Here is a 23,276-nt window from a genome sequence, read left to right as displayed (position 1 = left end):
ATATATGTCTTTACCGCGCATAGACAGAAGTTATTTATAATCGCGCTCTGAAGAGCGGAATTCCTGCATCAAAGAAATTCTATACTAAGGTTATATAAGCATAGTTGCTTGTGAAAGAAAAAGAGAGTGAACTTTAAAAGTGTAGTTCGTCATTGTAGAAACACCGGCATTTCAGCGCTGTGCTTTATCTACACTCAGATTTGCATTCATGCGATTTATTTCGTGATTTATTTCACGGGTTGTTTGACTAAATCCCGTCGGGACGCAACAATGTAGTATCACTGTAAAGAACATTTTACATTCTGTTACGTTAATACATTCGATAATTCGGCTAATAATTAATCTACTCTAATTTCATCAGTCAATGAATCCACGATGCTGTGATAAAATCGCGCGTAACTGGAAACGGATTGCAATTGAATCGTTTTCACGTGTACACTTAATTGTGTTAACTGCACACGAGCGACGATTTGCAGTGAGATATTATGACACAATAAGATTGAATAAACATGAATCTCGCTGTGATGATTATCATCTGGCTTGTATCAGCGACGCCGCGTTTATGTGACGCACTCGACGAGGATGGAGTCGATTATTATTCGTTCGTGGATAATGATGGCAACTTCGAGTACACCAACGTCACGAATTGCACCAACGATTACTGCATCCCGGACGAAGATTATATCGAGCTGATGGTGCAACACATATTTCCGAAATTTACTGACTGGGTGCTGATTGCAATGCACAGCGTCGTCTTTATAATCGGCCTAATTGGCAATGCACTTGTCTGCATGGCCGTTTATCGCAATCACTCGATGCGTACCGTGACCAATTATTTCATCGTCAATCTGGCGGTGGCTGATCTTCTCGTCCTGCTAATCTGCCTGCCGCCGTCGGTTCTCTGGGACGTCACGGAGACCTGGTTCCTCGGATTAAAACTCTGCAAGGCCGTACCGTATCTTCAGGTAAGCGTTTTCATCTGATTAAAAATTATCGAAACATTTCCACATCTTGATTGTTCAATTGATCGATTTCCAAGATAAAACGATTATAAGGTTCGTTTTTACAATATATGATTACCTAAAGATTAAAAGTTACTTACAGATTATCAGATCAATGAAATTCATTCATGAATTTCTTGGTTACTTTTAATCTTTAGATAATCATATATTATGAAATCGAATCTAAGAGAGCTTAAAAATGTCAAAGAGAATTTCAAAATATTAGTTGACTTTATATTCATTGTATACGCGAGAAAATCTTACAATTCGTTTAACTTTCTTATTTGAAAATTTATACAGGGTGTCCCAAACTTTTTGACACGCTTGTGAGCAGATCGACCGGACTGAGTCCTTGAAAAATCCTTTATTATTTTGTCATTTTTGTAATGAGATATTAATTTCTATTCTAATTCAGAGAAAGATTGTTGAAGTTACCGGATAAAATCAGTGCAAGATAACTTCAAAATATCTTAAAGTTATTTATGCATCTCGATTTTAGATTATTAGATATTCAGATTATTAAGTAATTAAAAAAAAGATTATGAAAATTGTAAAATGATAAAAGACTTTTCGACTCAATTAAGTCCGTCCTATCCATAAGCGGTATGTCAAAAAGTTTAGGACATCCTATATATTAAATGATACGGAAGTCTTATTGCGTTCCATGATCTTAATTAAATTTCGTAATTTGACCCAGTTTATTAAGGTATCCATTTTCGAAGAAAATTAGAGAGGTATTTGATTCGCAAATTGTCTCTATTTGAACGTAGATAAGTTGAAATTATTTTCTTTCAGCAATAGATTCTTGTACGACCTATTATTTAGCCTTAGAATCTTGAATTTCCTATACACTGCAGAATTATTTGAATAAACAAAATTATCTAAAAATTCTCGTTTAATCAAACGTCAAAATCAAAAATCATTTTTCTATATTCTATTACGCTATGATACTTTTTAAAATAAATTTTATGCCCATTTTTTATTATTAGATGGACATTGCGATTGGCAATTTAAATAATTATCATGTTACGTTAATGCATTTAATGACATTTATTACAATTATATATATAATTATTTTCTTTTTTAAATTTTGATTTATCTCTTTTTATCTCAAAAGGGATCAATGAAGATAAATGTTTTTTATATTTTAAAATTTATTCCAAAGATTTTTGAAGAGGACGATAAAAGACTTGTCCAAACTATGTGCATAGATACTTCCTCATGAAATATTTCTTTACGGAAGTAGAAACGATAAAAGCCTAAATGAAAAACTTCATAAATCTCTGTAGTTCTCGCATGTCCCGTTCAGGAACTTACGATATAATTTCAGTCTCTATATTATCCGATTTAATATTCCTCAAAGTATACACTCCGGCAGCACTAATTCTGCGGACACATTTGCGATGTACGTGATGAAAACTGGCAAAAACCGACTGGAGATGGTCCGACACATTTTTCGTTACAGACGCGGTTTCCTGAGAGCGGTTTTTCAGAAAACATTCTGACATTCCCAAACGGAATTCGCAATTGCTGCGACACGGAAGTCAGGCGAAATATATTTTGCGAGATTAGCTTCTGTGCGTCTCATTCTATTTTTTGCACGATTCCACTCCATCGATCGCTGCATTTGTCATAGTGTCGAAAAAAATAAAATTGAAAATCTTGAAATACAACTATTGGTATTCATCACATCAGATATTTTAGGTAGAAGCTTTGATTTTATTTTTGTAATGTTGTGATATAATTTTAAATTCAAATAATTTATCGCCTTTTCACATATTTGTAAAACTGATATTTAAAGCGCCTTATTTTATAATTTAATGATAATTTCAATCTTATAAAATAACAATGAGAACGATAAGCGACAAAAAGTTTTAAGCTTCAAACTACGGCTTATGCAATTTTTTTCATTCTCTTTTTTGTATGTACTCAATTGTGTATATGAAAGATTATTTATTTTTAAAAACTTTCTCTTGCTTTTTCTGGAAATACAAATATATGAAAATGAGTTCCCCATATGTGTCATACAAAGCATTATAAAAGCGTATAAAAGCCGAGTCACGTTTCTGAAAGTTCGTTTTTACATCGGGAATACATATATTCAGGTACTTATACTGAAACTAATTAATTTCAACTACATTTGCATTAACATTTCAATTTTTTTAACGAAATTATAGTTAATAAAAACCAATTACGTATGTTGCATGCATATACACACACACACACACACACACACACACACACACACACATATATATATATATATATATATATAATGTAATTTGCATCATATTTAGATAAACATTGCAAAATTCAACAACAACATTAACATTTTACGAGAATAAAGAGTCTTTTTCTTTACTCAAACAAATGAAAACAAATATTGTAAATGCTATTCTATATTTATAATAATTTCTTAAAAATAATAAAAAAATAGCTGAGATATATAAAATATGAGTAAAATAAATTGTTCAGAAGTGTTTTGTCTAAAATTGGCAGCGTTGCGGCATTTTGAATAATTAACAGTCCAGATAATCGATATTTTATACGTTTGTCTACAGGTTAAATGAGTAAGACACATGCGAAATTGCATCTAATTTATCACATAATATCGTATATCTATATGAAGTATATTTATGGAGGCGAACTTTATTTTCTACTAGCACGCAATGCTAATGAATCAATGTAACAAAAAATCCTCTTAGTTGTATTTAACTCAATTATCAATTGCATTACTTTGCTGATATTAAGCTTTTCAACAGGCTACGCTATTGTTAATTTGAGTGCATAGTTAATTCTGTTTGCTAATGCTTTGCAGCTGTTAATGAGAGAATCTTCGCAGAAAATTGATCATGCATTTCATTTAAATCCAATGACTGATTAGCTTATCATCGGAATATTTTGCGTTTTATAATTACATTAGCATTTATAATTCACTACAAAACATAATCTGAATTAAAATCTCTGACTCGTCATTGTTGTCAAATTGAACTATAAAATTGCACAATGGTAGATACAAGATATAATGAATTAATTATTTTTTCTATCATGTTCAAAATTATAAAAACATTTTCCCGATTCGTAATATTCGATAAATAATAAATGATTTCATTATGTATGAACATTAAAAATGAATTTACATTTAATAAAAAATTAAAAAATTCATACAAACATTTATCTTGTTTTTAAATTATAGAAGTTTTCGTGTTTTATTTTCATTACAAACTAAGGTAACGTAGCTTCTTCATTGCGGTCTTTAAAGAAATTAGTAAGACGCGTGTAGATGTACGAAGATTTTATGCTAATTCAGTTTATAATTAATGAACACAAAAATGTTTGTAACTTGGGAACGAGATCAAATTGAAATACAAAACAAATTTTACAAAAACTTCTTGCTATTTTTGCGTCTCAAACCTATTTCTGAAATTATATCTACATGTTATGAAACATCTTGTATAATAACAAAAATTGAAAGTTGAAAAAATTAAGAAAATAATTATACAATAATAAAATTAATATAAATATACGTAACTATAGAGCGATTATAAAATTAACAAAAACATAAGTAATCGTCTTGAGGGATATTTAGATGTAATATAATAGATATGTAATATATAGATATAATTTGATATTTTATGTAATTGAAAAGATATAGAAGATGTAAAAAAACACAGAATAAAAATATCGATAAAAATATCGTGGGTCTGAGTGTGTCTCGTCATCGCATCATATATTATGTATCTGATAGTTTCTCAAATGTGCGATAGATGGCCAGAGAAGCTACATTTATCTTGTATTTAACTTCTGACTAGCAGGATTTATAAGTCGCAATGTGCGACGGGCTGAGTAAAAAGGGTGCTCGCTACTTCAATAGCGCATCGCGTCGATTTAACGTCGGCATGGTGGGGTATGGCCATCAAGACATACCCAGTACGTAATTTTTGGGAACGCGAGGCTGTTGGCTGCCAATAAGCACCGGCGCCTCCACCATATCCTTACTCATAAACAAATGAATGTTTGAGAAATTATCATTGTCTCGTCGAATCACAATTCGCCTTTTAAAAGACTATTATTAATAAGTGAATAAACGCAGTGGAATATATGTTAAAATAATGTAAGACTTGATATAAAAAAATACGTAGAAAAAGTAAATTTTAAGATGTTATGAGCTTTTCATGAAAACTTTGATGCAATTTACATACATCTTTGAACAAAATGCATAAACGTACATGTATGAAATATTTATAAAATGTGAAGCTGACTAAAATTATTCAAAAAGAAAATTTTGCAAGATGCTATTAAATTCTTTTGAACTTAGATAATTTTGTACATATAAAATATGTATACATATTAATGTACTGAATACTCAATCGCAATATTGTATTCTATCAAGAGAGAAGAACGTAGTATTAAAACTTCTTTTTATGTAAAAATATATAAAATAAATACATATTAATATATATTAAAAAATTCTCTCCCGTATTTAATTAAAAATTGAATTGAAAAAGACTGCGATTTTTTTAATCAATGTAAGTTGAAGGTTTTTAAAAATATTTGAAAAATATTTAAAAAATATTTGACACTATTGATTATTCGTGACACTATTGAGAACTTGTCTTCATATAAAAGAATAAAACATTTTTTTTCTAAAAAATTGAATTTTTATATTAAAAGTACTTTTATATTAAAAATACTTTTTTTCTTTATTTTAAAATGAATTTTTCTTTATTTTAAAAGCACAACATAATATTTAAAAAAGAGATAATTTTTTTTTTTATAATCTTCAAACAACTTTTAGTTGGCGTGCTCAATTGTTTTCTGTTAGCTTTAAAAATAGAAATGCTGAATTTTTTATTCTTTAAAAGTCATTATTGAAGTATGTTAATATCTTACTACGAGCAAATTAACAAAATTTATCAATGCTCTATTATCTAAAGCATTCAAGTCTTGATTTTACTTTTTTTATTATTATTCCGTTTTTTTTCAAGTTCTTTTCTTCTTCGTATTTTGCTACCATTAAAAATCACCATTATAAATTTTGTCGAATTTTGTGTTATTCAATTTCAATATAAAAACTAATTTTTTTATTCTTATAATTTTACATATATTAGTATTTATAGATAGATTATTAATATTAATGTCTTTGTTAATTATTTATTTGTAAATTATCTATTAATTATTTATTTATAAACTATTTTGTCATTCTCAATAGATACGAAATATTAAAAAAAATTATTATCTTATTTAAAAACATATTTTATCCTGTACAAAGAATTAATTTTATAATAAGTAAAAATATTAATATTTCAATTTAATCAATAATTTTGAATATATTCAAGATATATGTTTATAATATATTACAAAATGTGACATATAAATTTAAATGCAAATAAAACGTATATGCAATGTTAATATGTTGGTATCGTGTATTAAAAAATATAGTATATAATTTATATGTTAATAGCATACATGATCGTAACATCAGGCTAAAATGTAAGCAATACGATGTGACGCAGAAAGAGAGAGTCCGATAATATAATAAATATTATTTCACCAACTCGTTACATTTATGCGTGCAACGGGACGAGAAATCGATGCGCGCCGTTTATCTTTTCATCTATGAATAAGTACTGCAGTTTTGTGAACGTGTTATAAATGACGTATTCTACCAGTATATATCGATCCTACGTGTAACCTGGAAAGTATCCTGATAATATCTTGTGCTGTTGCATATTCATAATTAGCACGATAGTTCTCATAAATGCCATTATAAATACAAATTCATTATACGAAATTCATCAATTAGTAACAAAAAACAGAAGTCATAAGTCATCATAAGACACTTTGAAAAGTGATTCTTTTATGTATATATTTGAAAAATTATAAAATGATAAAAGTTATATATGAATAATTATTTAATAATCTCATTTATAAAAATCATCATCTTATTGACAACAAAATCAATTTTAATTATATTATTTATTTAATCTAATTAATTAAAAATGTTAATTATAATAAATAAATTAATTATATAAATTTACATTATTTTGAAAATAATGTTCCAGAATTGTAAACATATAGAAAGGGTAATATGTGTATGCATACAATCATTATTATCATATTATTATAACTAACATACTTGGACAATTAAAATTGAATATATTACAAATGTTGTGACAAAAATTCTTTCACGAAAATATACAAAATGCAGATTGTTTCTTTTTTTTCGAACTTCTCTATTATAGTGCAATCAAAACTTGAAGTATGCAACTTCAATGTTCAATAAATAATGTCGATGTCTCAAGAATGATCGATAAGAGTTGGTGTTGGTTATATTTTTCGACGTGACGTAGTGATGTGTAGTGCTAATTATAATTCAAGTAATTCATAAAAGAATTTGTTATTCTCACGCTCAATTACATCCCGATTAGATGAATACATCGTAATACGTGTCCGTACATGTAAATTCTATTTGTGATGTACCTGTTCTCTCCTGCAGAATGTGCACACAGAATGCATTACATATATATATATATATATATCCTTGTGTGTCCAATAATGTACGTTTACATATATACATTTACGTCCTTAACTGCACGTGTGTGCTTCTATCTCATTACATACATACCTTAAAACGGCGGCGCATTATTCTCAATAATCCGCGACGGCGCGAAAATGGATTAAGCGATTAAAGACACGTGAGAGAAAGGATGGCATTCTTCCGTTGTTACGTGGCCCGAAAACATTTCATATTTACAGCAATTTCCGGCAGCCAATATGGCGCAGTATAAAGTCCATTTCGAATGAATCCTCTGGATTCGAGATCGGTGTCGTCATTCGTTTCTCTCGCGAAATCTCGCTGCTGCGATTCCATATTATACAACATTGTACAATAGTGTACGTGATTCCGTATTAAACAATGTTGTACAATGATGAATTGCGAAACCATACGTGACGTACATGTCTATTGTATGTCGCATCGATCGACCGGCTGATCATCAATACTGTCAGAATCCGTCATGTCCGCACGATGGCACGCAGGCTCGCATCTCACGCATAAAAATCACGGGAATAACTCTGGCGAGATTCGGAACAAACGAACTTTGCAATCCATTATTCCGCCCCATAGATCGAGAACAGAAATACCATCGTCGGCGGAAAACCACCGTGCCGCGTTAATATCGATTCGCACGTGCGCGCGATTCAAGAGCGAACGAGCGTGCGAGCAGCGCAGTCCGGGACGACCTGATCGTTCGTGGGTAGATCGCAAGTGTTGATTAACACTGCTGTAAATTACATTCATTACTATAGATAAATTTCCGCCGAGAAACTTGCAAATATACACAACGTGTGTTCATTTTAATTCCGTTCCATTCTTGACGCAACGCGCGGGCGAGAATCGCACATTTTTAGAAAGACTCGCCTCTGCAGTCTGAACGAACTCAATATTATTAATGGCACATGATTTATCGATCTATCCAACGAGCACTTACTCAAAGTTTACTCTAATTTCTTAACCCTTTAGGGACGAGTTGCAAATTTGCACTTTAAAATTAAATTCAGGATAAATTTGGAATATGTTCTGGTTCTGCAAATTAGATATTTAAGAACTAAAGCTGTGGAAATTTATGTAACATTGAATTCTAAAGTATATATAATATTTCTACCAGAAAGGTCGATAGTATAAATATCGACAGATTTTTTATTTGCAAATTACTTTTAACAAAAGCAATAAAGCATTTATTTTTTCCAATAACGATGCCGTTCCTAAAGGGTTAAATAATTCCGCCGATACGAACCAAGATATTTTCTCTTGAATCACAGTATGTGTGGTACTAGAGATTCTTTCATTCTTTTATTATTAGAGAATTGGAACAGATTACATTTACGTGATCTTTCGTTGAAACTACGTAAGAGTTAGACGTCGAGAACACTATTGGAAAATGGATGCAGAAACCATTGATGGAAAGTGCTTCGTGCGAGGTGGTCTGAAGCAATACCCTGACATCTTATTATCGCGAAATCCACGTGGATTAATTTCGTCTCCCCTGCATTTTATTATTTTATGTAATTTCCGCTGGATCCAGCACATGGCGGAGTATCGATTATTCATCATCAAAGAGCAATTATAATCAAAGTATAAGCGATTGAAGTCTCATTTACGTCATACAAAAAGAAATAAATAGATTCGGGAGTTGACGATATGGCATAAATGAAACTTTGATTGATATATACACATAGAAATCACTGTGTCTCTGACAAATGAATTTAGAAGAAAAATTTGGTATGTAAGTGATTTTCATCGATCGATAAAAAAAAATTTATAAAATCTTAATATATTTTTTTTAATAGTTAACATATAATACAAAATAAATTATTAAATAAATATGTAATAGTTCTAAATAAACTTACAGTAAATAAATATTATTCAATAAAAAAAGATATTTAAATCAAATCGATTTTGGTATCAAATAAATGTATGTTTACATTTAGTAAATATTTAGTTGGAAATATTTAAATAACACTTTTTATTAAAATTTAGTCTCTTTTTTTAATACAATCTCCATGCAGTCTGCAAGGAAATTAAAATATCACTGAATGAAAAGTGAGATTTGAGATGAATGCATTCTTGTGATTTCATGTTCAACTATCTTGTTCTCCGCAGACAGCGCATAGAAATGCAGTCTCTGGCGGTATTATTGATCGATGAAAATCATTTGAAATTTTTAACTCTAACTCCTCTAGTCTCTTATCAAATACCTCTTCTATAAATATCCGTAGATATATGAGACCTACAATCTTAAATTATTTTAACAGTTTCGAGTGACTTATTAAAAAGAGATTCTCGTAGCAAAGATACTCTCGGTGATTTTCTTCCGAGAGGTGACGATTAAATAAAATTTGATAAGTTCTAAATGTTCTGATTGGATTTGAGAATCTGGATCTTTGGCACAACCCACGCGCAACCCACTCTTTACGTCATACAATCATCACAAGAACGATTTCTCTTTATGAACAACAATTGTTTCACGTGACCTGGTTGTCAGCTACATTTCCCAACAATTTCTCCTCAATTTCCAACGTAGAAGGCCGAAGAGCCGCTTTACACAGATTATATATTTAAAATTAGGTAGGATAAGAAATTAGGATAAAGAACTTGAAGTTCATTAATTATATGGAGTCACGCAGCAAAAAAATGTCATATTCTGCACGAACATATACAGTAAAGAAAAAAACATCTTTATGTAGAAAATTCAAGTATCTAAATACAAATTGAAAAGTTAAGGAAAACCATTGCAAATAGGATCAATATGCAAGACGAACCTTAAAATTGAATTTAAGATCTCGAGGGATCAAATAAGAAATATCATTGATCGTTATTAATTGCTAAATAGTACGGCCCATTCCGTGTACGATTATTTCACCTAAACATGAGATGGCACTATAGAATTCATATGTTGTTAGAAAACCTTATTGAGATAAATTCACGGAAAGACATTTTTTGCTTTATTTTTCGTATTTATAATCGGTATAGTTTAGAAATAAAAGAATCGAAAGCAGAAGTAGCGATAAATTAAGCTCATATCTCACAATAAGAAAATAATTTAATGCGTATTTGACGCATTCATGTTATAAAGTCATTCGAGTCGTCTAAGTCGTCTAAGTCGGCTTTACGATGCAAAGCTAATGTTATATCGATCCGCTTTATTGTCTATTGTTTTAAGACTTTATCAGCGTCCTGAAGATAATGTTTGCGCGATGGTGGCTATAATATATTACTATTATAACGATCGTGATTTTCAAGAATAATCCTTAGCCTCTGTTATATTAAACAACAAACGATTGCAAATTTTGTGAACAATTATTAATAGTTAAACAAGATATTTCCCATGTTAAACAATAACTATTGATTATTATTTATCTATTCATTATCCGTCAGAAATGATAATGGAATCGACAGTCGATGTCGAATCGATGTCGAAAGCATCAAATCGACATCGAATTCCATTGTCATTTCTGACTGAGTGTATCTTCATTAAATATAAATATTTGTATATGAATATTTCTATTTGATTATTCCTTTCAAATTATCTCGTTACCATAAATTGTAATTCCCATCGCGGTAAATACATCGCACGTTTCTAACATCCTTTCATAATTATGCGTAAAAGAATCATTTGTTCGCTAATGAGTCTTCGTGAAATAATGCAGACCATTAATTTTTTTACAATGGACTCTACGTGCGACCGCGATTGTAGTATCAAAGCGACAGCAAGGCAATCTCGGCGGTCGGCGATCAATAGTCGTTCAATAAATTGAAAATTTATTGTTTCCGATATATTATCCAATACAAGATTATCCAATACAATATGTTGTACTGGATGCTTTTAAATCTGGATGAAGAGTTCATGAATGTATATGTTCGAGATGATTGAAAAGAACAGCCAAAAAATTTTAAAGCATTTGACATCTGAATAATTTACAAGTATGAATATAAATTACGAACATGGACACATGATTCGAAATATATCGGCAAAATATACGTATATTTTCATCCAACTTTTACACATAACTGTCCATTTTTATTTTTTGTAAATATATATTTTTTAGAGATCTATAAATATTATAACTATTCTTTGAAATAATCTAACATTTTTAAAATAAAATTGTTTAATCGTAAAAAAAACTGAAAAAAAGGCACAATTGCAATTTGCAAAAAGGAACAATTCAATTTTTCGGAATCACCTTTGTTTACTTTTATAAATACACGAAAATATAATATTGTTGATGATATTTTGTTTGAAATATTTTAGCAGAAAGAATACAGACAAATATTATTTCATAAAATTTCGTAGATTTGTAATGATTTCGTAAATAAATGTAATTTTTCTATTATTTCTAATTATGAGATATAAAGATACAAAAGTATGGCTAATTAAATTAATTAGTAAGATATAAAAAATAATGGCAAACACAAAGTAATACAATTATATTATCTTTATAGCAATTTTAATTTTAATGCGTTTGAATGATATTTGTATAAATCCTGTTTCTTTTGTGTACTAAAAGTTCTTCAGAAAAATAATATTGTGGATAAAACTTTTTTAGCATTATAATGTAAAAACAATTACAATTGAATTATAGCTTGCTTTAAATGTTTATTAAAAATAATACAAAATTTGCTGAAAATATTGTTTCTATGTTATATTTCTATGTCCATTTCAATTACCATATGAAAATATTTGATAAATATTTTATAAATTCTATACGAGAATAATGTTTGGACAATTTATTACATGGTGTATAGGAAATCACAGAAAATGTATAATATCGGTTTTGCGATACGATGTCGTCTGTAGCATCGCTTCGGCGATCAATATACGTAATTACGTTATCTTACAATGTGTTGTTCATTATTGGTCATCTCATTAGACGCTATTCATTATCTTCATGTCATTATCGTGAATTCTAGATCGCATCTTTAAATTGTCTAATCTTTAAAATTTATAAAAAGCTTGTCAAATAGGAAAAACAATATTAAGTGAAATTCATTTCAAGTATAGGATAATTACGTTAACGCTATAGTTTTGAATAGACGAGACAAACACAGATGATTGAGTGACACTAATAACCATAAATATAGCAACTCTCTTATTTTTCTCGTCATTCGTGAAAAATAGCTCGTAATAACGTATATTGTCAAATTATTTGAGGTCTCTCTCATTATTTTAATTCATGCTGCATAATTTTCACAACGCAAAAAGATACATGTAATGCAAACTAAATTTTGTAAACAAAAAGTTTAATTTTATAATAGATATTAGACAAAATTTTATTGTCAAAAGATGACAGAAAAATGATTTTTCTCTACAATTTGTAACATGTAATCTGTTTTTTCAAGCAACGTTAGATATTATTTTCCTCTTTTGTGCCATTTACATTTAAAATGGTGCAATAGAAATATTTATTCTAACAATGACACTACTGCTATATGATTCTCAATAGGTAACCTTTTCACATATGACGATGAAACGTATGTTTATTTGTGAAACGCATTTCATTCGAGAAAAATGTCACTTGTCGGATTTTTCATAAACCGTATTGAATATTGGTATGCACGACAGTTTATGAATCTGATTAATAAACTGTCAACTTTACTTCAGCAACGAACATATAGAAATGTAATGCAGATCAAAATTTGAAAAATATTATATAAATTTTATGTACATGCGAAGTAAAATTGATACGACGAAATACAAAATGTAATGCAAATACATGACGCAGTGAATTCATTTTACCTCACAAGAGTTTACACATTTTATTCAACAAGAGTTATTTTATAACGAAACAAGTATTATTAAAATTATTGTGAATAAAGTCGCTTAACAAAATTTATTTTTATTACGTTTGTGAAATGATGAATAATGATATAAAAAATTGCAAATTAAAAAAATCCATTCACATATGACATACAAAAGTTTGTGTGGATTTTTTCACCGAACGTAATTTCTGTTTTCATTTTACTAGGTAAATTACGAGAAATCGGAAACAAATTCATTCGAGTGAATAGAAATTGCATAAAAATTCTCGTTATACTATTATATATCATGTACAGAAACATAAAATATCTGGAATTGCGACATTTTTCACCATACGTATAATTTGATTGATTCGTTGAAATAAATAATTAAAGTATTACACGCGACAGAGGATATATAAATTGTATATAAATTTCTACAAAAACCACTGTTCTTATTCTTTATTTCTTAATACAAACTGCAAAGATTCTATATTTTTTATAAACAGTGTTATAAATTGAAATATAAATTTTTTATTTAACAATTTATTTGATAATATTTATTTGATAATATTTTATTCGATAATTATTGGTAGATCATTGCCTTTTAAAGAATTAATATACGTATAGTATTTTTAATCACGATTTTTGTATATATACATTTTTATTAAGAAAAAGTGAAGATTTACGACTATAAATGAGACTATTTATTCTTCCAATAATATTATTACTCACTGCAGAAAATAACATCGTAAATAATAGAAGGGAAAAAGAAATTGATTCATAAGAAATCGTATGAAGCAGATTTACTTGAGCAAGAAAATGATTAACCTGGAGAAAAGTTTTGAGATATATCATTGCGTTGACATGTAAAAGTGTACAATTCTATGGTGATCTCATCTGTCCGAATTGTTTGATTAATCGTTTAAATCGCGAAATGAAGAATGGAATTAAAACGCTGACGAATACAACACATGTATTACACGTTACATTGTACATTTAAAATGCAAGTATACAATGTCAACAGGTTGTTATATAGCGATTCACGAGTGTGTAGTAGGAACACTAAAACGATTCCTTATTAAATCCTTTATTTAATTCCTTATTAAATTCCTTCTCAGTGAGAAATGACAATGATCGATGTTGAATTAACATCGATTCGATGCTGTCGGTTTGATTTTTTTGACGTCGAATCGACATCGATTCAATGTCGATTCTATTATCATTTTCTCACTGGGATTATTAAATTTCTTATTCAGTTTCTTATCAAATCTATTTGTGTCCATTATATTTTATAATAAAGCATTTGCGTTTAATTCAGAAACATTTATTTTCCTCTTTATCCAGAAATACGCTCACAAAATTTTAAAACATACTTATGATCACCTTATATACATATCTATTCGCGTGCGATGCTTATTTTATAATTATTAGTAAAATATATGTCAATCTTTTATTAACTTTTTTATTTTTCGCATGATTATACTGCAGTGGCGCTTAATGTCAAATATTAAAATATTAGAATGAATAAATTTATTTAAAGTTTTTTAAAAATATATAATTCAACTAACTTCCAATTTTAATGCAATGATATATGTACATTGCAAATGTATAAATAAGTTACAAATTTATTGAATACAATCCAGTTAGTGGCAACATGCGTTTTGTAAAGCATCACAAGGAGAACATTGTATTCAAGAGATCTATGAATTTCTCACTATATCAAAGGATCTATCTAAGACGATGCGCAATTATTGCTAAAGGGTAGAGAGGTCCTATGGAACATCTAAAACTGATTTTAATGGCCTGCAAACAGCGAACGGCACAAAAACAAACGTCGCTGTTGAATTTCGTACCTCGCAATGCATGCTAATTAAGATCAACGGTCATTAGAGTATATAGACATTTCTTTCTACACAAAACGGAAATATCAGAAGATTTATGTACGCAAACATAATTGTAAAATCGCTAGCTAACTAACAGCATTATTACTTTTCGAAATGTACGATTCCTCCCTTGAATATTTTTCCATGATAAAAGAGAGACGTATATACTTCTATATATACTTTCATATTTTACGTACTTTTCAATGAAAAATTAAATAAAATGCAGATCTCTTTATGTGATTTAAAAATTGAGAATTTATGAACGCAATATTTATTTTCGCGAAGAAATCTATTCTTCCAAATTTATTCTTCTGGTAAGTTTTACAAAGTTGCAAACTGTCATGGTTTGATAATTATAATAATTTGAAGATTATGAATAAAGATTGCGATAAAATTCTAAATTTTTAAATCACAAAAAGATTTGCATCTTATGATTTTTCGCTAAACTAAATTTATTTACAGATTTTCATTAAAATCGTTTTAAAAACGATGTCAACTAATCATGAAATTAGTAAATTGCCTCCCGAATAACACACAATTCATTGGTTAAATATTGGCATACATTGAGAATATATTTGACCAAATATATTTGTTGCGCCGATGAATTGTGCTACTATGGTTCATCAATTTAATTTATAATATTATTATAGTTTAGTTGCGTTTCTAAATCCGAAAACTCAATTCGCGCAATTCGAGAATTTACAATTAAATATTATATATAAATTCACATAAAATTATTTAAAGCATTCAAAAGTCGATCAGCATCGACCAGTATGAGCATTATTTTTTAATTATGTGTTTACAATATTTACTTGTTAAAACAAAAATTAAATCATTTTAAATTAAAAATTAAATTGTTTTAATGCGAATAGCCCTTGCACCGAATATTGTCGATGTGACGTCACATCGCTTAATGTGAAACGGAAGTTTCACTCGAATAAGAACAGGAAATTATTGCGTGCAGAGTTCATTCATGCCTACTTAAAGTGGTTACATTAATCCAATTTCGTAGCTTGAACTCACTTCAAACTTGAACTGCACTTACGTGTTCACAATAATAAGATTAGGGAAAACGAGAAAATCGAACGGAAACAAGCCATTGCGTAAGGACGCCTGTCTTATTGCTTATCTTATCAAATTTTTTTCAATATTTCTTTCAATATTATCGTAAATAAGTGTATCTATTTCAAAATATGTCTAAAAATTAATTGCAAATGAGAACTGTATTAATTCGAAAAAAAATTTCCGATGGTTCTTAAGTATTCCGAGAGATAAAGTTTAATTTACTCATATCACTTAAGATATGACAAGAAATAATTCCTCTCGTAGAGATTATTTTAGAATATAAATCTACTTCATAAACTTACTTCAAGACCGCCAGATGTTCTCCTAACTCCGTTGAATCCGGCATTTCTAAAATATTGTTTACGAGCAATTGCTTCGCAAAATAGCAAACCTGCTTTCATGAGTTTTAAGCAAATACCTGAGTATCCATGACGTATAGATCAATGACTATCAGTCGAGTGTGATCGACGCGTTCTCATTTCACAACCATACAATTTCGTCGCAGTATCCTATGCATCGACCCGTACATACAACATACGTGGGCGTCGTTCTTCTTTCACGACATTTAAATTGTAGGTAAATCGAAGTTCCTACACAGACGGTGAAAAATTCCGGTGAATTGCCAATGAAAGCTCGATTTATCATATAAAAAAAAATACAGAAAAAACAAACAGAAAAAAAAAGAAGAGCAAAAAATACGGTACGGTTTAACGTATAAACTCGTGGCATACGCGGTGTATGTGCTATATCAAGAACGTGGACAGTTCGCTTCTCGAGCGTCCGGATATGCTCCGGGTAATATTTTACGTGCAATATGTCTGTCTCGCGACGCAATCGACCACGATGAATTTTTCAGGGAGACGCTTTAGACGTTTCCGACACTATCGTAACCCTCGTTTTCGTGCAAAAAATTACATCATAATTCCCTAATGCATGACGCGTAATGTTATGATTGCAATTTCTCAGTGTATTCAGATTTCTCGATAACAGAAGCCATGCGAAATTGCATCTCAACGTAAATACACATAATATTTATAGCACAAAAAATAACTTTATGAGAAGAGTTAAAATATGAACAAATTTCAATAATATTAATTTTTTTTAAATGCATTTTGGTTAAATGTGTTTTATCATTATTTTATTTTATACATAATTTGATGAAAAGTCATTTACTTTCAATCGCTTATAACTCGAAACTCTATTATTTTTAATCAAGAAAAATTAGATTTAGTTTTATTAAAAAATAAAAATTCCTGAATTTTATCTTGAAATCACAGTGTATATTTCGTTATTGACAAACATTTTATCAAAATTTCGATTCTTTATTCGAGCAAAAGAAATTTATTTACTATAGTTGCTTTACGTCAATTAATTTTAATTATGCAATTTAAATTTCTGAAAATTTCTTTTTATCTCATTCAATATTGAAACAAAGATAGAAATTCAAGAGAAATTTAGGAGTAATTTTCATAAAATTAACTTTTTGAAGATAAGAGCTTTCCAACAAAGTAGTTATGGAAGAAATATTGCTTTTTAAGTTTTCGGAATTGCTGAAAATTAGATTATGATATGAGAATTCTAAATCTCAAAAAATAATTTTATTATCGTGAAACTTGATTTTAGAATGGTTCTTAGTAGCTCTGAGTTTGACAATCGAATATCAAAAGGAAAACCTTCATGAAGAAGAATTTAGTATTACAGGATTCATAATTAGTTTAAAAGTCAATTTAGAAATAATGTAACTTTATGTACCACTGACGACCCTCAAATAAATCAAAATTAAAAACTTGATATTATTTCGCAATGAAAAACTCTCTAAAATTATTTTTTTAAATCCTGTCTGCCATATTGCAACCATTTTGAATTTATTTTTGACCACAAATTGGATTAAAGCATTATATATCAAATTATTCAAGCCAGTTTCATAAGAATTGAGCGAGAAGTTTATAAAATAAAAGAGAATGACTCCAAATGGGATTGCCGATTCTACGAAAGATTACGGGATTATTTTGATATGAAGAAATGTGATCACGTCACGCAAGTGCCACGTATATTATATTCCACGTGTACAATACCACTATCGTACGAATTACGTGCGCCCACATGATGGATACAACACTTGCGAATGCGAATAGCAAGTGATAGCTGCGGTTTAATTAAAACATGCTGCATTGCCGTGCACATACAAAATTGTTTTGCATCAGATATGAAAATAAAAGCAAAACGATACGGCTCTTCTTCGTTATAACGTAACGTGCGACAGTAGATAAAAAAACATTAGTAATTCACCGCGCTTGTTTTTCGCATTCAGAACTGCTTGCAATTACTGATCAATCGAAAGAATAAGAGACTGTGTTTGGAAAACGTGCTATCAACATTATTGTTCATCATCGTTCATTAAACGTAAAACAAGGATTGAATAATGTAATAGCACTGGTAATAATTTCCTCAAACGCAGCCATAATAGAAAAATATTATTTATAACTTATATAATATTATATAATTTATAATAATATAATTTATATTTATATTTATGTTTACCTACAGTCTGCACGATTTTTCAGACATTTCTGACAGTAAAAAAACATAATTGAAAGGTGAATTCATCTGTTTTATACAGACTACTACATGCGATAAAAAAATTAAAAAAAATTTGTTTTTATAAAAAAATCAAAATCTAAAATTCGAAACAGCATCATACAATTTTTTTCCATAATATTATAGGGATCTTCAAGACGAATCATTATCGAAATATCACTTTTATTAAATTTATTGCATATTTTATTAAAAACTTATATTCTGTGTCTAGTCAGAAATTGTAAGTACTTGTACAAGTAGTTGTTGCAAATACTGCATATTAAGTATTAATAAAATTAATAAAACATCGATAAAAGTGACGTTTCGATAGTGATTTGAATTCGACTTGAAGAGTCCTACAATATTATGGAAAAAAATTGTATGGTGCTATTTAAAAAATTTAAGATGCCTTTAATTTTTTATGAAAAAAACATTATTTAATTTTTTATCGCATGTTGTAGCCTGTATAAAACAGAAAATTCACATTTCAATTTTTTTTAACTGTTGGAAGTGTCTAAAAAATCATGCGGACTATTATACGCTAAACATCATGTATTTTACTTATTCTTAAAATTTTCTGTTTATTCCAGTCATTTTAAACATAGTTGTATAATAACAATAGATTTTTTTCGTATATAATTTTTAATTTTTAGTAATGCTAAACAATTTTATATCTTTAAGATATTACTAATACCATTGATATAGCCATGCAGTTTTTTCTGTCTCGTGATACTTCTGTATTTTTTTCAAGCATTTTTAATTTTATTGTGATAATACGCGTATTATACATGAAAATATTATAATTTTATACAAATAAAAATGTTTCTTCTTTTATTAATTCTATTTTCCCAAATCTTTGCCACGAATCAATCAACTTAATCTGATCAAAATCTGTACACCTAATACAAATACAGAAACATAAAGATATTTTCATAAATATAAATAGAAAGATTTTAAAGAAATAGGAAATCAGAATTGCACCGTAAATGAAGCCAGGCAAACGCAACCAAACAAATCTTGAATGCACGATTTTTGATGTCAAGAAATATGAATTCAAATTTAATAAAAACAAATGCATTTGATGGATTTCTAACTTTAGTAAAGGTGACTTTAATTCACTTACTTTCATCTTTTATTTGAAATAAAAATCAACGTGATAAAAATGCAAAATTTTTACGCAAATTGTGCAATTACTTATTGCTCGTTCGAAAGACAACTATATAATATTCAATCAATTAATTTCTTCTTAGTGAAAACATATACATATTATAACCTTTAGATATTAATTTGTTTTTGAATGTATTAGCGTTCTGACTTCTCTATACTAGAGATTCGTTTCAATTTTACGCGCGTGTGATTTAAACATTTCTCTTCTGTTGTATGAGATTTTCTTGTAAATTACGTGATAGAATGATATTTAATTGTGTTTTACAGTCACAAATACAGATACGAAGCAGCTGCAAAGTTCTGAATCCTGTCTCTTTGGTAAATCAATTGACAGTCAGATAGGTTCTCTCTTGTCGCCGAATAGAAAGGCAAGAGTAGAAACAAATGGAAACGAGAAAATTATATGCGCGTTGCTATTCGCGAAACTGCTAATGAATCTCATTAGCCCTTTTTATTACTCTATTTCATTCCTTTATCTACTTTGATTTGGATGTATGTTAAATGGAACTCAACTATGATATGCAATCATATTAAACCTCATCTATTGTATGATGTAAATAGATGACTGAATGTTTTCATGTAAATTTTAAATGGTAAAGGAAAGTCCCCTAATATGATATAGCGTTTCCACTAAATTAATAAACGCTATCTATTGGTTCCATCATGAATTTATTTGTTCTTGGATTGAAAACTATTTAGTGGAAAATTCATTATTAGATCATGTAGTCGTTGCAAATAAAGATTTTAGAATTTGGATGTCTTCAAGTTTCATTAAAATGAGCTTTTAAATCTTGTTTATTATTTAATAAGTAAATATTTAGCAATAAATTCTTCATGTGGTAATAGAGTAAGTACTAATAGAAAAATATGATATGTTGAATTGCTTACAGTAGATTTGACGATCGTAAAATCGTAAGACGTGGAAATCGTAATATCCAGGATATTTCTAACAATAAAATAATCTTTGCTTCTATGCATAGTGAAAATCGTTGCTAAAATATAAATGTTATTATACAATAATAAAAACGACAATCGGAAATAAACTAAAAATCGAGTGCCTTTCTGCGATGCTTGATTTTAATTATCTGAAGACGAGTCATCTAGGTACAATGCATCTCATACTCATTTTGTACGCACACTTGTGTTTATTTGTATTTTAGAAACATTAAATAAAATTTTTTCTTTTTAATTGCAATACTGATGTACTTTGTGTTTTATTATCAATTTTTCGGAACATCTCATATTAGGAGCACCATTTTTTGACTTTGCAATTTGCTCACTTTTTACAATTCTTAAATTCATAAAAAAATAAAAATTTTAAATTTTAAATTTTGCATAACATTATCTTAAAGCTAACTAAATTTCCTACAAAATGACCTATTATTTTTTCTGCCTATAGATTTCTAGCATTTACCCAAAATGAACTCGGTATTTCATAATAGGGATCTTTCCTCTATCAATACTGTAAATATATGAATTATTACTGTATGAATTATTTCAAAGAAAAACCTTTGAATGTTGCGAATTTTACATTAGAAAAATGATATCATGGAATAGCCACAAAAAAATTTATGAGATTGAAAATGTTTTGATCATGTATCAATTTTCGATCGATTTTAACTATGAATAGCATTTTTATATCTTTTTATATCTTTTTTATCTCATTTGCGAATGAGTCGTAAACAACTTTTTTATATTTAAAACTTAATTTGATTGCAATGATGTTATTCTGATAAATTCCAAAATAAATTACAAGACAAATTGTCCTGATCAAAGATTATTATTTTAGACAGTATCGGTGAGCATCAGCGTTTTAACGTTGACTTTCATATCGATCGATCGATGGTACGCTATATGTTTCCCATTAAGATTCAAGTCCACGACAGCCCGAGCGAAAACTGCTATCATTGTCATCTGGTTGATATCATTGCTTTTTGGTAAGCATATATTATCATGCGTAAGTATTTTTAATAAAAATTATTTTAATTATTTTTTAAATATATGTAGCTTTTAAATATATATAGCTATATATATTATAAAACTAATCTTATTATTGACATGTATATCAATTGTTGTATTTTAATTCATCAATAAATATAATTTTAGTCGGATAATTTCCGTACATGTAAAGTTTAATTCGCAAAAAGTTTTTCCATTTTCAATTTAAAAATTTGTTATATGGATCAAATGTTCTTGCTTGAGAAATTTCATACGAAAATTACAGAACATGTTATCTACAGAATACTAACTATATTTACAGAATATTTACTATTTGTTTACGTTACAACTTCTGATACTACTATAATAAAAAGTCTAACAGGAGATACTATATTTTATTTCGTAAAATTTGAATGTTATTTCTTAAATATTTAAACGTTATTTAATTGTTAAGTGTTATAAATTTTATATTTAGGATATTTAGGATATATTTAGAATACAGTGATATAAAATCAGTGTATTTGTCCCATTAATTTTTTCTTAGCGGTTTCCCAAGAAAATTCGTTCGCAAGTGAAACAGAAATACGAGTACAACTTTATCAATATTCTACGTGTCTCTTGATTAGATATTCCAGAACTACTGGTGTTGCACACGGTGCCGTCAAACAGTCGAGTGCAGACTATATTATTCACGCAGTGTGTCTGTGCGTGGAGTCAAGAAAGTCAAACTACCTTCACGATTGTCAAGCTGATCTTTTTGTATACGATGCCATTGCTTTTCATGAGCGTCGCGTACTGGCAGATTGTACGCGTTCTTTGGAAAAGCGACATTCCAGGACATAATTGTAAGGCAGATTCCATTTTAATAATTGTACTCATTAATTATCTAATCGATTTTAAATGGCACAATGCTATTTTTCATATTTATTATTTCATTTGATTTCGCTTCCTTTCATTGAGAACTCTTCTGCTAAATAATAACAATCTATTGTACTCGAAATAGCTTAACTTTTCCACAAGTAGAACATATGTCTTGAAATTGAAAAATTCTCTTGAGAACATAAATCTGGTACGCTTGTAAAATTCTCCGGAGGTGAATCCTATTGTAAATAGAAAAAATAAAAAATTTATCTTTTTTCTTTTATCCTTTTCTTATGTACTATTAGAACATATAAAATAAGTCATCTAACAAAGCATGAAATATTTCCGTTGTTTATATAACAGTTATAAAGTATATAGAAATATTTGTTTCGATCAAAGAGTAAAGAACATTCGCAAGCTCTACGTAAAAATTTATTTAACATTCCATCGAAAATTATGAGGAAATTTTTCCCTCTTCGCTTC

General features: G+C 28.8%; 1 protein-coding gene across 1 annotated transcript in view; it reads left to right on the top strand.

The window, feature by feature from the left end:
• The first annotated feature begins 178 nt into the window (after window positions 1-178).
• The window catches only part of LOC108687122 (orexin receptor type 2-like), a 42,241-nt gene continuing 19,143 nt past the window's right edge, over window positions 179-23,276 (top strand). Inside the window, exons 1-3 of the mRNA XM_018192735.1 lie at window positions 179-965; window positions 21,784-21,931; window positions 22,559-22,777. Coding sequence (XP_018048224.1) covers window positions 510-965; window positions 21,784-21,931; window positions 22,559-22,777 — 823 coding nt within the window. The 5' untranslated portion in view covers window positions 179-509. The remainder of the gene's footprint in view (window positions 966-21,783; window positions 21,932-22,558; window positions 22,778-23,276) is intronic.

This window comes from Atta colombica, unplaced genomic scaffold (assembly GCF_001594045.1).
Source record: "Atta colombica isolate Treedump-2 unplaced genomic scaffold, Acol1.0 scaffold200, whole genome shotgun sequence".
NCBI lineage: Eukaryota > Metazoa > Arthropoda > Insecta > Hymenoptera > Formicidae > Atta > Atta colombica.
The sequence above is the reverse complement of the archived record's forward strand: the minus strand, read 5'-3'. Positions and strand labels throughout refer to the sequence as shown.